Source organism: Sander lucioperca, chromosome 15 (genome assembly GCF_008315115.2).
Source record: "Sander lucioperca isolate FBNREF2018 chromosome 15, SLUC_FBN_1.2, whole genome shotgun sequence".
Taxonomy (NCBI): domain Eukaryota; kingdom Metazoa; phylum Chordata; class Actinopteri; order Perciformes; family Percidae; genus Sander; species Sander lucioperca.
The window spans coordinates 13,182,382-13,200,084 of NC_050187.1; the positions used below are offsets into that span (position 1 = coordinate 13,182,382).

The 17,703-nt window shown below is 42.6% G+C and overlaps 1 protein-coding gene across 7 annotated transcripts in view; it reads right to left on the reverse strand.

Annotated features, from left to right (window-relative positions):
• Positions 1–5,842: 5,842 nt before the first annotated feature.
• fgfr2 (fibroblast growth factor receptor 2) overlaps positions 5,843–17,703 on the reverse strand; it is a 39,268-nt gene continuing 27,407 nt past the window's right edge. For all 7 annotated transcript variants that reach the window (XM_031284091.2, XM_031284090.2, XM_031284093.2 and 4 more), the window contains 8 exons: positions 16,607–16,728; positions 15,650–15,760; positions 14,787–14,977; positions 13,863–13,985; positions 12,548–12,618; positions 9,827–9,964; positions 9,062–9,167; positions 5,843–7,611 (listed from right to left, as the gene is read on the reverse strand). In XM_031284091.2, coding sequence (XP_031139951.1) covers positions 7,447–7,611; positions 9,062–9,167; positions 9,827–9,964; positions 12,548–12,618; positions 13,863–13,985; positions 14,787–14,977; positions 15,650–15,760; positions 16,607–16,728 — 1,027 coding nt within the window. In that variant the 3' untranslated portion in view covers positions 5,843–7,446. The remainder of the gene's footprint in view (positions 7,612–9,061; positions 9,168–9,826; positions 9,965–12,547; positions 12,619–13,862; positions 13,986–14,786; positions 14,978–15,649; positions 15,761–16,606; positions 16,729–17,703) is intronic.

Sequence of the window (17,703 nt, forward strand, 5' to 3'; positions counted from 1 at the left end):
ACGGAGGCCAGAGGAGGCAACTGGCTCTTTACTGTCTACAACGAACTAACAGCCACCTGTCTGTCCTCCTGTCAGTAATATACTTCAAGTTCACTTGAACTTGTGTGAGGGAAGAAGTGCAGTTTGTCTCTAAACTTGGCCTCTGATTTTGTTCTACTTTTTTCAGACACATTTAACTCCACAGAACATTATACTGTAAATAAACTGCAGAGACTCTCTGCTGTGACTCTGGCTTGGACAGGTGTCCCTGCAAACACAGCTGCCAGCGAAGCATGAGAGAAGAACAGATAAAACACAATCAATAAATAACTTTCATCATCAAATAAAGCCCACTGTATGTGAATATAAATGGTGTCATAGAATAAACCACTATCTTTAAGGCATAAATACATTTACTTACTTTACTTTTACTTCACTACTGCAACTAACAGATTTTTTAAGGACACTCCACCAATTCAACATGTCAAAATTAATTTATGCTGTATAATGTGTTCTGTGGCTTCGAGGGAGCTTTCTAAAGTCTGAGAAATGCACTCAAGTGACATCACCTGGGTGTCTTGTTTAGGGCTTGTGGAGACTGCAATTTTTTATGTAAAGCCTGTGTTACAAAGTGTGGAGGATTTAAAGACATTGGCGTTTACCAGGCAGAGACGCTATTGAGTTGCATTGTAGGAAATGTGAGAGCCTGTGTTTTGGGAGTTTAACGACGTCGGCTGCATTAACGTTAACCTCTTTTTCAATCTGTCTCCATGAAAACACAAAACTAAATTTCTCTTTTAAGCTCAGTTTCGTATAAAAAACAACTTTGCCTCAATCCCACGCTCAGTCATAAGCCCAAATAAATCTTTATTACATGAGGCATTTTGTTTGTACAGAGAATAAAAAAATCTTGCCATTGGAAAACCCATGTTTGACACCTTGGCAGGACATCATTAGCATGCGTCAGGGTTTAGGGCTTTTGATGTCACCAGTGACATCATCACTGCAAGACAAGACTTGGGGGAATAGGGCTGACCGATGGGGTGAGTGTTGTGATTGGCATAACTGGGCAGGGAACATAATGACTAAGCTCATTTATAAAACACACCCAGAGCTGTAAAACATTAGCCCAATGTAACAAACCTCACCAGTTTAAATTGCAACATAATTTTGCAACTTAAAAATGATGTATGCATAGATCAACATTAGTTTGAGTGTGCAATATTTAACCTACTTAAATCTGACTAAACACAATTAAATGGGACACATTATTCCCCTGTCTCTGTGCTTCGACAAACAAAAGTAATCTAAACTCTGCTTAAATGTTAGTTCTTGATGTCTGGCAATTCTACCCTGTTATCTTCCTCTAAACAGTTTAGTTTCAGCTCTTCTTTTTTCCACTGATTACACTCCAAGAGCTGTTACCTCAGACCTTCAGACATAGCAAAGTCAGCATATAAACTAACTGCAAGTGGAATCTGTGAATTACAATTGCTCAGACACAATTGCGCCATTAGTGAATGTTTAGAAGATCCCACGGGGCAACAAACCACACACAGCGTCGCTCGCACATGCACAACAGTCCCGCACACAAACGCACACTCGATTTGTTTATCCTTCCATGCAAAACCAGACACGGTGCCTTGCAAGCCCTTAATCAAACACAAGTAGACCCCTCCCTCTCATGAGCACTGACCTAGCGCTGAACCGTTCATTATCTGCTTCTCAATGCAACTGGTAGGTTGAGGAGTGCTTCCTTGACAGATGCATACTCTGACCCATTGGTCAATGGAAAAAAGAAAATATCTGCTTGAAATGCAGGAAATAAAATAATAAGATTAACATGTGGGGTGGGAGGTTGGGTAGGCACAAATGAAAAACCCAGAAATTAGATTTTGGTATCCTTGTAACAGCCTCACTAATTCATTACATGTTTGGTGAGGGGAGAGAGTTATATTAAGGATTAAGCCGTGGGTATAGCGGTCACTTGGCAGCTTTGTTAAACTTTAAGTCACCCACTAACTACGCCCATCAGCCCTGACCCCTCCTCTTCCCCTGGGGTTGGTGGGGTCTTATCTCCAGTTGATGTGGGCTACTCTGGCTTCACACAAAGCCTCATGTTGACATTCCAGAGGACCAAGCCTTATGCAAACACACCAGGCCCCACCAGATGGCTAGGCGAGGGAGGACAGGGATAGAACGAAGGACGCAGAGGAGGACGAGGAAGGACAGGAAGAAACAGAAGGAGCAGAAAGAAAATTGCTTTTACCACAAAATGTCATGCTACCCTAGCAATTCATCTCGGTCTGTCACACTGCCAGATGTCCTTCTATCCTCTGACAAATCTGTCAAACATTTATTGAGCTGATATTCGTCTGTCACATTGGGTTTAATGCTCTAGTTAAGAAAAGGTGTTCTCTTTGTGTCCTCCAGCTACTGCCCCGTCTCCCTAAAGTCAGTCAAAGCTAATATTTGAGGGTCACTGGGTTAATCTTGAGGGCATTAGGAAACCATGGAGCAAAAACCCCTCCAAATGAAAAACTCATTTAGGGCTTTGGCTGAGCGTGGAGGGTCCTGTTTATCGGAGGAGGGCAAGAAAGTGTCACTGCTCCATGAGTCCTTGGGGCATTTGTGTAGGGGGGGGAAACAACATCAGAATACATTCTCATTGCAGTAAATTCATGACAGGAAACCTGTGCTGCAAACTAACAGTATGAGTTTTTATTTTGGCCCCCGAAAGTTATGCAAAACTATGCAATCACATGTTTCATACATTTTAAATGTTAATATCAATCGATTAGGCAACTGTGCAGCATATAAAGAGGATTCATGGATTGTGCAATACAGTATAATCACTTTTATAGGCTCAATTTAATCTTTAAAATCTAAATTCATGCTGGAGCAAAAACACCAATAATGAAGGCTTTACAGAGAGTTGTCTGTTATTATTCAGTTTGCCTTTACATTGTCACTTACTGATGACTGAGGTCATAGGTAACCCATCTATTTATTTGCCCCTACATCATTATCAATACGTAAACAGAACTGATAATGAGACTCTTAAAAGAGCTAGCTTTGTTAGGGCCCATAGATAAAGTGTATTTGTCTAACATAAATGCAATGGCAGCTCAGAGGGAGTTTACCCCTCCCTGCTGCCTGCCTGTGTGTGCCATCAGCCTACAGCACAATAGACAGTCGTTCTGATAAAAGTGTGCAATAGCCAGTGCTGATATCCCTGCCTCCTCCTCCTACAATCCTCCAGGGCTGTAGCTGCTTTATCCCCCTTATTCTATGGAAAAAGAGGAATGTTTTCTGACTGACTTTTTCCTCCAGTACCTTTTCAGGTTCCGGAGACATGAGAGGACATGTCTATTGAAGGAAGACTTGTGACTGGTGTGTGTGTGTGTGTGTGTGTGTGTGTGTGTGTGTGTGTGTGTGTGTGTATATGTTTATTCAGAACAAGTTCAAACCTGGTAATAGAAGGGATCAAGAAATATGTTCCTTTTTTAACTTAATACTCACCTTGCCAAGAACTATTGTTGCTCTCATTTTTGCTGGTTTGAGTGCATTTTCTAAAGCATAGACGTTTGATTTCCAGATTGTTTGCTACTATCCACTCAACAATTATTTCACAGCATGTTCTAACCTTCAGTGTATCCTTCTATCGGTTTATCCATCACTTTGGTCCATGCTTAAATATCTCAACAACTATTGGATGGATTGTACAGACATTCATGGTGCCCAGGGCATGAACCCCACTGACGGGGAAGTCAGGTCAAACTTCTTACGAATCTAGTAAAATATCTCAACATTTACTAGATAGACTGCAACAACATTTTGTACAGACTTTCATGGTACCCTGATAATGTATTCTAAAAAAATAAAAATTGGTGAACCCCTGACTTTTCCCCTAGACATGTATGCTTTTGATTAAGATGTCTTGACAACAGTACTGTTTGGATGGATTGCTATGAAATTTGTTGGCTTCCATGTTCCCCACAGGATGAATTGCAATAGCAATAGCTATGAATGCTGTGATGCTGTACATTGGAGATTTGTTGCACAAATGTCTGTCGTAGCATCCGCCCCATTCAAATAAACATGAAATGAAATGAAAAAAAACGGTGATACTTTTTTTGATACTACTCACTTTGATATTTTAATTTGTGCAGAACTTTTGTTTTTGTTCAAATACCTTCAAGATGAATGACATTCCCATCAACCCCTATGTGATGATTTGATGATGATGATGATTATATTTCTATTTACGTGTCATGCTACTAAGTGGCCCATCTCACACGGAATTACACGACACCAATACAACAGTAACTAATTCAACAGCTTACGGTCCAAAGTCCACACACAACATACTCTACTTTGCACAAAACAAAGAATAAATAAAACATATTACAGCAGCCACAACATAAATATACTTGTGTTTGGTGCCAAATAACAGATTGTACCATGCTAACACATTAAACTAAGATGGTGAACGTGGTAATCATTACACCTGCTGAACATTAGCATGTTAGCATTTTTACTGTGAGCATTTTAGAATGCTGACATTAGCATTTCGTTTAAAGCCACCACTGCCTAAGTGCAGCCTCACAGAGCTGCTAGTATGACTGTAGACTTGTTAACTCTATACCTCTTGTTACATGTACCTGCAACAGTAATACTTATAATACATACTGATGTGAATTATATCATAACTGGCTTCCAAAGCTTTCCCTAATGCCATGACCTATTGGCTCTATCTTTGTCTATGTTGTGAGAAAATTCTTACTACATGATTGATAAGCAACCACCATTACTATATACGACCACATCTACGGCTGCCACTATCAATCACACTCGCTCATAGATTAACTTTAATTTACTTACATCAAATCAGATAAATCAAATACCCACTATGTTGAATTAAATCAGTTCTGATAAGAGAAAAAAGGGGAAATCAATCAGCTAATCAGAGCACCTATTAGTCTGGCAGGAGGCTAACAAAGACCCTTTGTCTGATCAAAGTCAGACAGCTCGAGACACAGAGCCACACTATCATGACAAGGATGAGATCCCTGTTCATTAACAAAATTGCTTTGGCCAGTGGCATGAATTCGGTATCTAACTTGATCACATTTATTCTGTGTTTTTGCTGAGCTTAGCAGTGTTGCATGAAGTATTGCTCTATCTCAGGTCAACTGAAGTAGGTGAGTTTTTATGTAAAATTATGGCTCCTATAAGAATAAATAAATCGTTTTGATTCCCAACTCATCAAATAGGGACGCTGGGTCCTGAAAGAGATGCCTTGTGCATCAGTACCGTGAAAAAGCCCAAATCCAATGAGCATGTTCCAACATTTTTTTAAAAAGTAGCACATCTTAAATTTCCAAGTGGAGGACAAAATTCTCACATTTTACTTGTTATTTGGCTCACATCACAATAAAAATAAGCTTGGCTGTGACAGAGCTTTAGCATTTAACGACCTGGGAATGAGAACAGTCTGGAATAAACCTTCTGAAATACAGAAAATATTGTCATCTATCCACTTACCGAGCCCAGAGTCGTCCAGTCTCTCTGAATTAATTGCAGATATGGTGGAAAATCCCTCTCCTCACATAAGTAAAGATTTAAAGCATACAAGAAAAATTATTTCTTCTAAAATGCACTGAGCACTTTGTAATGCCAGCTAATCCTCTCTGCCCCTATACAGTAAGAAAGATTATTTAGCGCCGAGGAATGCAGTTTAATGATAACACGTTTATCCAACTTAGAAAAATAAAACAAGCCAGTTATCTCTGCCATTCACAGCAAAAATGTACAACTTCATACTTAACATCCAACTAAGTCAGAGATAAGGACAATAATATATTTTTTTCATCTTTTATTTCGCAAATGTGGCATGAACACTTGCAAAAGAACATCTTAAAGTTGGTCCAGTAGAAAAAGACAAAAAACACTTGAATGATTTAATACTTTGTTTTTCAGCTTTCAATTCTGTCAAGTAAATTTGGAGTCTATACTTTGTCTAAGTGAGGGAGTGGATTGCTCGTAGGTATTTCCAAAATCTTTTTCTGTCAATCATATATAAATATCTAGAAATCAATCTCGTTTCCTAAAGCAAAGCTAAGAAAGAGTAAAATGACCGGATAGAAATTGCATCAACATCTACATAAGAAAGGGATTAGCTGACTATAAAATGTACAGTTTTTTTTAAATTTAACTTAATATTCACATTTGTATATAAAACTTACAAAACCTGGATCTTTCAAACAAACTAAAAATAGCTTTCTTTTCTGTTACTGCTGAAAGATCATTTTAAATTACCATACATTTAATGGATTATTTATGTATTATCAGCATCATTAATGTAATCATCTCTGCCATATTGTTTTTGTTCTTTTTTACAGACTTTTTTGATTCATTTCAAAAAAACACAAGTCAATAAATTAACATGCTACCTCAGTCCCTGAAAGCCAATACTCAACTGTGTTACTGAGTGAGAGTAAAACAGGTGTTTGTGTATATTAAAGTGTGTCTCCATGTCTGTATGTGTGAGTTTGTGAGTGCGTGCGTGCGTGTGTGTGTGTGTGTGTGTGTGTGTGTGTGTGTGTGTGTGTGTGTGTGTGTGTGTGTGTGTGTGTGTGAAGAGAAATATAGGACACATAACCTGTTAGAATACCTGCCTCAAATTCAAAGTAGGGTGGGGATGGTTGGGGTTATTTCGGAGTCCATACAAAAAATAATTCATTGTAAATATATAATATATATTTATACATTTTTGAATATATTTACAAATATACCCAGCACTATACATTATACTGTGTATTTTTCACTCTCCAGAATAATTGGGAAGGTTTATCAAGAGAACTGAAAAAGAAATGCATCAATATTACAAAATAAACAGGAGAGCAGTTTCTATATGTGCTCTCCTTCTATTCCTCTGTTTTGTTAGTTGAAGCTGTGTCTCTCAGTCCTTTTCCTATTCGTCATCCTCTTCTAGTCCCTTGTTTTTTAAGTTCAAATCAGTCCATACATTCCTCCAGGAGCAAATTACAGTCTTGGAATGTCAGCCACTGGAATGGCATCACCAAACAAGTAACGTAGTTGATTGTATAAAAAAACAAAAAATAATAATAATAATAATCCGGGTACAAACATGAGAACCAAACTGAAGAGTCTGTTTGTTTATCTGAAGCGGGAGAAGGAAAAGTCTCAAAAAAACTGCTTCTAGGGTCCTTATCCTCTTCTTTAAGACCTCATGTAGTGTGTGTGTGCATGGCAGTATGAGTGTGTGACAGCAGCGCTGCCACCAGCCCAGTCCCATCTGGGTCCATTAGTCCACTGGGAACCAGAGGGGTGATGGGGGGGCAGGAGGTTAGGAGGATTTCGGGCTGTGCTACGTGTGTTTTGTTACGTCGAGGGGTAAGACTGGGGCAGGTCAAGCTGGGGAAGAGAGGCTGGGTGGGGGGCTCATGTTTTGACGTTTCCATTGATGTGCTGGTACTTGGGGAGGCAGGGCTCGTCTGGTAAGGGATCGTGGGAAAACACAGAGTCGTCACCGGAGGAGCAGGAGCTGCGAGTGTCGGGGAAGCTAGGGGAATACTGCTCTGCTGGGGCGCACAGGTCCAGATACTCCTGTAGACACAGACACAGGGGAAAGAGGGTTAGGTGAGATAATTTACACTCAGACACATGCTCATATGTTACAAAGGGGAAAGACACTAGACCTAGAGCAAACAGCGAAGAGAACATAAATATAGTGCTGAAACCCAGTCAACAAGACAAGGGGGCTTTCCAGAGGAGGGGGAGAGAGGTGGAGAAGAAGAGTATTAACTTCATTGTAATATTTATCTAAACTATACCAAATCACCCTGGGATGATTTATGAAACAGAACAGAAAAGATCATCTTAAACTGGATACTGTATGAAAAAATTTGCAGGAATAATACATAGTAAATTGAATGTTGGACTGCGGGCTGATCCAGCGGAGCTTGAAGATAGCAGGGTCGGCCTAGTTGCGGTTTTGGTCCACTACAAAATGGTTTAATGTGGTTGGGATGTTGGGGAAAAGAGGATACGTTTAGACCAGAGAACTGGGGCAGAGATGTGTAATTCCAGCCTGCACAGCATCCCTTCACATTAGTTCAGTCCAAACTAATCGGACATCTGAAACACCCAATATAAACACTGTAAAATGGCTAGAAAAAAATCAAGAAACTGGCACGCAATGCTCAAAAAAATGAAGATGAAGGAAAATGCAAACCCCAAGAAATCCTGTTATTAATTTTGCCTCGGCCCAGTGTTGGGAAGTTGTTTTGGTCTTTTCCCCCCTCCTGCTTGTCTTTCATGGCTGTTATTGGGACTAGTTGTGAGGAGGAAGAGTTCTTGGGGTTTTCTAGAAAATGAGTGCTGGCTTCCATTTTCCCAGCTCAACACGAGAAGGCTCACATTACTAAAGACCTCCACATCTGCCAGCGGTTTGGGGCAGAGGGAAAGGAGGAGGGGGAAAGAAGGCAAGAAAAAGGCGCTTTATTACATTTCAAAAGTTCAAACTTAAAATTGGGCTTTTTTGGCATAAATTCATGAAGTTCCAGCTCCAAGAGCAGACAAGTCTTGACAGCTTTCCATCGGCGGCCTCTTTTCAGGTCGGCACTCGGATATCACGTAAGACAGGAAGGGGAATGGAAAGAAATGCAGGCCATTGGAGGGAGCAAGGCATGAATGTGATGATTGGGCAACTTCACTGGGCCGTAGCAGCCATGTTGGGCCTGGATCAAATCATCCGGCCATTTTTTCGTTCACCATTTAGGCCTTGTGTCAGCAACGTGGCTGCTAATGCTCCTAAAGCTTTCAGCAACATTCTGCTGAAACCTGTGTGCACTGGCAAGAGCGTGATTTAGTTTGGACTGAGAAACATGGTACTGTGTGTAGGAATTTATCATATTATTTTATTTTAATGTTATGAAATGCCGGACTCCTATTTGCCAGGAAATGTTAGGGTTTCTGTACAATTTCTGTCCACCCTCAATCTAGTGAACTTTATAGAATAAGAATGTGTGTGAAGAAAAAGCAGAGCTGCACTCACCTCGTTGGTGTTGAGGGTGAGGATGCGATCCAGATCCTCTACTAGCTGCTTGAAGGTAGGTCTGTGGGATGAGATGGCATGCCAGCAGTCTTTCATCATCATGTACCTAAGAGAGAAAAAAAATAGTACCTGTTTACTCAGAGAGAAGACTGGATTAAGGGAGAGAGAACAGAGTAATTCAGGGAAGTGTTGCAGGCATTATTTAGCCTGTCTAAACTCAAGCTGTGCCACTCCTCATCTACCTTGTATTCAAGTTTCAAAATGTGCCAGCTGAATGATTTATGCCTCTGGACTCCATGTCGAGGAATAAATCAAAACAACAGGTGTTCTCTGACACCATCTCATTTCGAAACTTATTTTGGTCTGCCATCCATAACAGAGACACTTTTGATGGCCTGCTGCTGATCACAAACATGCCTCAGTATTTTGCATTTTTTAAATACTATAATGTGTGTGTGTCATGCACTGCCATTGTGTCTATCTCTGCTTTGTTCACTATCAACCCTCTCAGTGTGGCACCCTAGCAGAACTGTGCCATTGTCCACTGACTGCAGAGGAGTAATTGTGAATGAGGACACTGATAGCAGCCAGTCACAGCTGTGAAAAAGCCCGACAGAGTGGACACAGAGCCTCGGAGTCATGGATCTGATAAAGACTGGGATGGCATTAAGAGTTGGGTGTTAAGAGCTAGTGTGTATTTGGGAGACGGTGTGGTTAGGGTGGATGTAAATTTGGAAGGAAAAAAAGCAAAACTAAGACTCTTACAGCTCATTGGTGCAGTTGCCAGGCTTGTCCATGCGATGTCCCTCTTTGAGCAACTTGAAGAGCTCTTCAACAGGGATACCAGGGTAGGGGGAGCCCCCTAGGGTGAAGATCTCCCACATCAGCACCCCAAATGACCAGCTGGTAAGACAAAAAAAAACAAAAACACAGATATATATTTTAAATAACATTAGGCCCATTGAGTGCCACTTTCTTTTAACCTACAGATAATTTACATAGAGTTACTTGGATAAAGTTTGGAAACAACTTCAACAGTGTGACCGCAGTGGTGTCAATGCCCTCTTTCTGCCATCCGGTGGCTTGTGGCGCGAACTCGCTCCCAGTGCCACTCTGGCACTGATCTCAATGATGGCTTTTGTGCCGGTCACACAGGCTGGCATTGTCCAGTCACACCACACCAAAACAAACAGTGGACCACCCACAGCAGACAAAAGAGGAGGGAGAGGCCCAGAGATGGCTAGTGACTATTAACTATTAACTACTTCCTCCTTACTCGTTAAATATCAGTGATTCCATGCTGCTGATTTCCGTCACTGTCACGCTGCATGTTTATATGTGAGAGTATGGATCCACGGTGTCTCAAATGAATCATTCTTGCACTGACAGCATGCTTGATTCATGTCCACACAAAGGCTGTATTATAACATGCAGACACGCTTACAAACGCTAATCTGTGCGTACGCATTGGGCAGCCACAGGCCATGTTATTGGTCCAACCAGGCAAAAAGGCATGGACAGGCAGGTTGGGGCGTTAATCAGCTCCTCCATCTGTTTACACAACCAGCCCTGGGTTTGTTCTCTCCTCTATCACTGCGTTGTATCTCTCATCTCACTTGTTGACACACTCATCCCCTTATTGTGCTACTTTGTAACCGTCTCTCAGTCCACCTGCAACCAACCTTGACTCACCAAATAAACAAACCAACATGCTTCGGGTCACTTTACCTGACCTGGCATCCGGCCGTATAGTGCAATTATGTATTCCAGCCAACTGCTTAAACTACTGATCAGTATAAAATGGACTCTGTATTAGAATGGTTCATATTCTGGAATCGCATTCAAATCTCATTACATTCATATCTCAAGCAGTTAGGTTGTACGTTCTCAGTATCGACTGAAAGCAACATGAATACAAATGTCAGAAAACCAGTCAATACATGTACATACTTCAGTGGATCTGATCCAAATATGAAGATTCAAGACTCTGAAACGTTGTATAGGAACTAGAGCTAATGATCCGGCCGCCCACAGTTTGCCTCCACCAATGATATCATCTTTCTGAGCTTGAACCACAACTCTACCTAAGCCAGCCAGAGTTGAGTCCCCTGGGCCCATTTGTCAAAACAGCAAGTGGCGAGTTTCATTGGAATTCATGTATTCATTTAATCTGATGTCATGTATGGATCGCCCTACGCTTCTGGTGATGTTTGAGTGTGAGCCCACTGCCCTCCACCTCCCCAACGCCTCTCCTCATCTTCCTTCTCCCTTCATGCGCTATGTGAAAAAGCCAATTACTAAAAGTGAGTGATGAAACATAATTAGCAGTGAGCTGAGAGAAAGGACTACAGTAGCCACTTCATGCCTGCACCCCCACATGTAGCCCCCTGTACTCCCCCAGGTTATTGATTGGTGCTGCGCCATGGAACATGAAGGGCATAATGTGTATGTACACATTTTATTTACACACACACACACACACACACACACACACACACACACACAAACATGGACAGTAGAGGGATCCTCTATCCAAGTGCTTAACTGGATGAGCGCTATGTTTAGTGTGCTACTGGTGTATGACTCATACACACACACACACACACACACACACAAAATCTCCTTTCCCAGGGGTCAGCATGCAAGGCATTTATCTAATTGCCACATACACTTTCTGCCGCCAGTGTCTGGAGCAGAAACTTCAAACAACGTTGTCAGAACGCATAAGACTCAAACACCAAAAAGAGAGGGACGCTCTTCCTTTGTTCTGTTTTTAGAATGAGTACTCTTGAACTTAAAAAGAGAGCGAGAGACAGAGACGGGTCAGGAATTCACATACCAGATGAATAAAAATAAGAACGGTGAAAGGAGGAGGAGGGGGGGGGATTATTTTGATCATGGAACAGCTCCAAAACGATGAGCCACATGTTCAAAGTGTTGCTGAATGAGAAGAGGAGAGTGAAGAGGGGGATGGCAGGGGGTTAAAGGAGGAGGGTGTAGGAGGATGAGGCCCGCACTGGAGGGCTGCAGTATTGTTGCGTTTAGACATGTGTGGAGGCCCAAAAGGAGGGGAGACTTCCGAGCCGAGCTGGAGGAGCGAGGGGTGAGTCGATGGGGGAGGAGGCGCTGGTGGGCCATGGGCTTGTTCCAGGGCCCTTTGAAGCCGGTCAGATTAGTAACACGGCATTGGCTACAAGTCTAGCGTGAAATCCTCACTTTTGCCACAGACTGGCCAGTGCTGGCCCCCTATAGGCAGCCACCCCCCACCTAACAATCACCAGCGCTGCACCAAAAAAACCTCACCCACTCCCTGAAAAACAACTCTCTGAATCTGACTGCAGGCTACAAGCAAACAGCTTGGCTTCAAATTAAATCTTAAAAACAGCAGTGATTGTGTTTTACTGTATGATAAGGTTTAATTGCATCACTGATGTGTGTAAATGGATTGTGGTTGTGGGACATATAAACAGTTTGTCATATACTTACACATCACTCTGGTGTGTGTAGACCCGGTCAAACAGCGCCTCTGGAGCCATCCATTTTACCGGGAGGCGACCCTGGGGGACACAAACAGGTAAGAGGTCAAACTAAATCTACACACAACCCTTAATTTTTGGCCTGATAAGCATGTTTGAATTCATTCACTGCTGGGAGATCTCATTACTCCTGAAAAAGGCCGATACGTGAAAGCAGCCTGGGGAATAAGGCACTAGAGCGACTGTCTGGGAGGAGGATTTCCCAGAGGAACGTTTACATTGTTAAAGCAATAGAGCTGATAAACAGGGTCACAGATGAAGGAGAGAGTTTATCTCTTTGTGCCATTAAAACAGTGTTCTGCTAAGCATAGCTGACAAGGCGGCATTGGTCAATATCTGTGTGGCAGGCTAATGGCAAGAATAATCTCATCAGACACTTTGAATTACTAAATGGAGGGAGAACACCTAAATAAGTCCTTATAAAACAGATTTTTCAGCATCCTTAAATACTAATGGGGACAAGCTTACTACTACCAACATCAGTAATATGCAAGGAAAATGATAAGAAACACATAATATATGTTTGTAAAAAAATTGTATTGTAGGTGTTTATTACATAAAGACTCTTTGTGTGCACCTACAATACATTTTAACAGGATAATATGACAGATATTAAACAATAATAAGGCCACTGTAAAAATGTTCCGCACCAATCATATTGAAGAAAAAATAAAACAAATGTGTCTCTACAATGATGGCTCTGTCTAGATTAGTTTGACGTAAGTGCTCATCATTGTCGTGCTGTCGTTGTCCTAATCACCATTGCCATCAACATCATTGCATATTGTTTTGTTGTTGTTGTCAGCTAGTTCTCAGCATGATTGTGCATGCGATGAAAAGCCATCCATGCATACTAAATGAGGATGTGCAGGCAATGCTGCTCTGTGGTGGGAAAGAAAAGACACCACTGGGCCACTATGGAAATGTCAATTATGTTTAAGCCGCTCCCCTCTCACTTTGTCTCGCTTTCTGGCTAATTGTATAAGTGTCTTTGGAACTAAAGGAACAAGAGAATGAAGGATAAACAAGGCAGAGTCTCCAGAAGCACTACATTCACAGGCTGCCTGGGAACCTGCAGCTTCTGCCAAGACACCAGCCGAGGGAAAGAGTGGAATAGAAAGATGAGGGAAGGGAAGGGAATTAGAAAAAAGAGAGGGACGAATGGACTGATCGAGATCAGTCCATTCGTTTTCATTCATTTTTTCACTGCGGCTCTCAAATAAATTCCACTCCCTCAATGTGTGCCGCGCAGGTTGAGGACTCACATTGGTCGTCTTTTTATAGTAGTCGATGTTATGGACGTCCCTGGCCAGGCCGAAGTCAGCGATCTTCATGAAGTTGCTTTCTGTGACCAGGACGTTCCTGGCTGCCAGGTCTCTGTGTATACACTGGGATGGAGAGAGTGAGAAATGAGAGGGGAGGGAGAAAAGAAGAAGGGAAAAGAGGGGAGGTCAGAGTGGAAAAAGTGAGGGGAAGAGAAGAATAAGACAGTTACCTCATGCCAAAAATAAATCAACTTTCAAACTGGTATATACTTAATTTGGAATGGTGTTAAGATGTTTGTGGTGCATGTAATCATCCAGAAATCTCCTGCACAGAGGTAGCACTTGACTGCATAACATGACGCCAAAATGACTGCACCAACATGAGCATGTCTGGATAAGTAAGGATTCCTCACATACTTTAGCACATATATGGTCCAAGTCGTTTCTGTGCATCAGCGCGCATGTGCAAGCATGTACACATGTGTGTGTGTGTGTGTGTGTGTGTGTATGTGTGTGCGTGAGAGAGACAGTAAGCTCTGTCACATTCCAACAGTGAGAGGGAGCGTGAGGCTACGTTTGGCTAACATGGCCATACCCCCATTGTGAAAACCTCGCAGTTCTTCTCCACAGAGGGGCTTTTGTCATGGTATGAGAGACAATGCAGGGATTGGGCAGGGGGGGTCAGAGAAGTGTTTTTAGGAGACAATATTCCCACAGTGACGCGCAAGCTTTCCTACGTAAAACCTTCCCGGATACAGAACATCATATGCTGTGTACTGGCACAGTGATCTATCAAGGCCGCCAGCAGGAGACTGATGTGAGAACAGGACATTTTGTGTGTGTGTGTGTGTGTGTGTGTGTGTGTGTGTGTGTGTGTGTGTGTGTGTGTGTGTGTGTGTGTGTGTGTGTGTTTGTGTGTCCTACCTTCTGTGATGCTAGATACTCCATGCCCCGTGCCACCTGATAAGTGCAGGAGACCAGATCTTTGAAAGTAAGCTGTTCGTCTGAGACACGGGCGATGTCATAGGAGTACTCCATGCCAGGCGGCCGGCGGGCTCGGAGGTACTCTCTGAGGTTGCCTTTGGAGGCGTACTCCACTATCACATAGAGGGGGCCTGCAGCGGAGAGAAAAGACCCACATTACCTCTTGAAGATGGCCATAAATTATTCCCTTTGAGAGAAAGTGGCACTGAACAAAATTCAGAGAGATTATTTAATGGAATACGGTACATAAGGAAGTATGAAGGTTTGAAGGTTAAGACTTGAAATTTGATGCTGGATTCTGTTCCAAAACACAAGGAAGTCTGTATGGAAAACACCTTCTAAATGGCCAGACTGTCCTGTGCTGCATCCCAGCATTTATGTACATTTCTAAAACTCAAATTTAATCCACCATCATTTTCTGCAGTGATTGAAAATGTGTGCTTTAGGTGTGAAAAAATATTATATCTTTTCAATTTCCCCACAATCAAGGCTCCACTGATTTGAGAGAAAAAAAACGTTCTTAGAGTGCTCAGCTTTATCCAATCTTCACATCCAATTAAAATCCAACGTGACATACAAATGGCTTCTACCTCCACCTTTTCCTACACTACCTGTCTGATGTGGTGTGATGAATCATGTTATGACTTTGTTTGAAGTGTGCAGCAACCTTTAGTACATTATACACAAAGTTAACAAGGCTGATCACTGAATACTGCATCAACAAATGATACAATATTCTAAGTATGTATATTCCTTTCCTAATGTACTTCATGATGTGATATGTTGTGTCCAGTCCTACTCACCGTCTTGTGTACAGGCCCCCAAAAGATTAATGATGTTCTTATGTTTGCCAATCATCTTCATCATTTCCATCTCTGACACCAGGTCAGACAGGTCTTTCTCAGTGGCGTCATCTAAGAACAGAAGAAGTTGGATTGTCGGTTGTCAGGGAAAACTCAGCAAAACAAACATACCCTAGTCCCGCCTTCGCTTTACCCTTTGACTCAGTAGCTGCCCTGTGAGACAACACCTTGTTTTGTAGGTGCTTCTGATTAAGTGCGGCTGACGGACAATGTGGGCTTAAGTTACTGCAGCGAGGGAAGCTCCTCACACAGACTACAGAGGCATCCTTTCAGTGCCAGGGGGAGGGAGGAGGAGGAATTAAAGACGTTCAATCTGGATTCATTATCTGCTGCACAGGCTCCATTTTCATGGGACTGATTGAGCCAGTAGAGGTATCCAGACAGTCAGAATGACATTGCCTGCATTCCTCTGCACCATTACCTTACATGGAGTCATTTTAAACAGCAGATTCCCATTGTTGGTCCAATAGCCTGCTGCTTTACCTAATCTAACAACCCCCCACCCCTAACCCCAAACCAACTCAGTGCCCCCTACTGCTGCTTTCATTAATCATATGCTAGTGTGACTTGCCTCTTTGTGTAGGTGCTGACTGAGCTCCAGCCAGCTGCTGCTCTGAGGTCAGGTAATTGACCGCCCCTAACCCTTACCTGAACAACCCGCCTCCCCCTAGCCGTCACTCAGCAACCACCAATAACGAATAATAACGAAAGCCCCAGGCTCCGCCTTGCACCTTTGCTGAACCCTCACTGGAGCATAAATCACCTATAAAATGCACTCAGGTTGCCCACAAGACATAATGAAGCAGTGTACGTCTTATCCCAGTGGTCTGAGTTAAGTCAGACGTTTACCATTACAACCCCACTGTGATTGTGCAGCGGCAGGAGACTATCACTTACCTTTCAGCATCTTGACAGCGACAGTTACAGCCTCCTTGGGTTTGTCCTTATCGATGCCCAGGGCCTCTGCCATTACAACTTGACCGAAGCAGCCTTCACCTAAGGGCTTGCCCAGGGTCAACCTGCAGCCACCAGACAGCAGACACAAAAAGGGAAACAAGAAAAACAGACAGAAAACTATTTAGCTGCTGAAACACAAACTGAAACTCATCAACTTGACCTGACAGTGGCATCGATTCGCTCCCTGTGCAGAAATAAACAGGTTAGTTAGAGCGAGAGAGGTAATGAAACCAGGCACCATGCCAGTTTCTCAACCTCACCCTTTGAATTTTCTTTTACTAGATCACTCTCTCTGTTTCAATCAGATTGTGTCTGTGTGAGTGCTTTATTGGCGTGGTGACTGAAGCCCGTGCCAGGGCAGTAGGTAGGAAGGCAGACATGGCAACGATAATCACCTGATAAAGCCAGGGAGAGGCACTCATTTCTAAACTGTTTACCCTGCCTTGGCATGTTCCAATATACACTCTTTACAAGTCATTACACAGGGCTTAGCTTAGCTCTGACACATTAGCCTGTGACGGATGGAATGCTAGTGGGCCTGACTACAATACCAGATGGAAATGTAAGTACTATTCAATTGTAAGCCACGTCACAATCGATGGTGTTTTAAACTGTATGTCCAAACTATATTACACTGATTCATATAGTGAGGAGGAGACATACAGACACACACTCTTTCACAACTATCCATCAGAGCCTCAGCATCTATCTGACCCCTGAACGAGCTGTGTACCTTGGTGCTTTTTCATTTGATTGACAGCTGTAGCCCCACCCCTAAGGCTCAGTATCCTGGCTATGTAAACACTCACACTGCATGCCGCAAAGCCAAGAGCCCGTGGTCAGCGCCCTGCCGTAGTAACACAATCCCCTATCTGTCCACACACTCACCACGCTCAATGGCAACCATTCTGTCCATCCAGCCACACATAATCAATGTTATTTTTCCTCCACGCAAACCGCAAACGTTAGCATTCCTCAGTTTTCTGCAATTCCAACATGATCCCTCAGGCGCTGGGATGGCAGGCGAGGAATAAAGA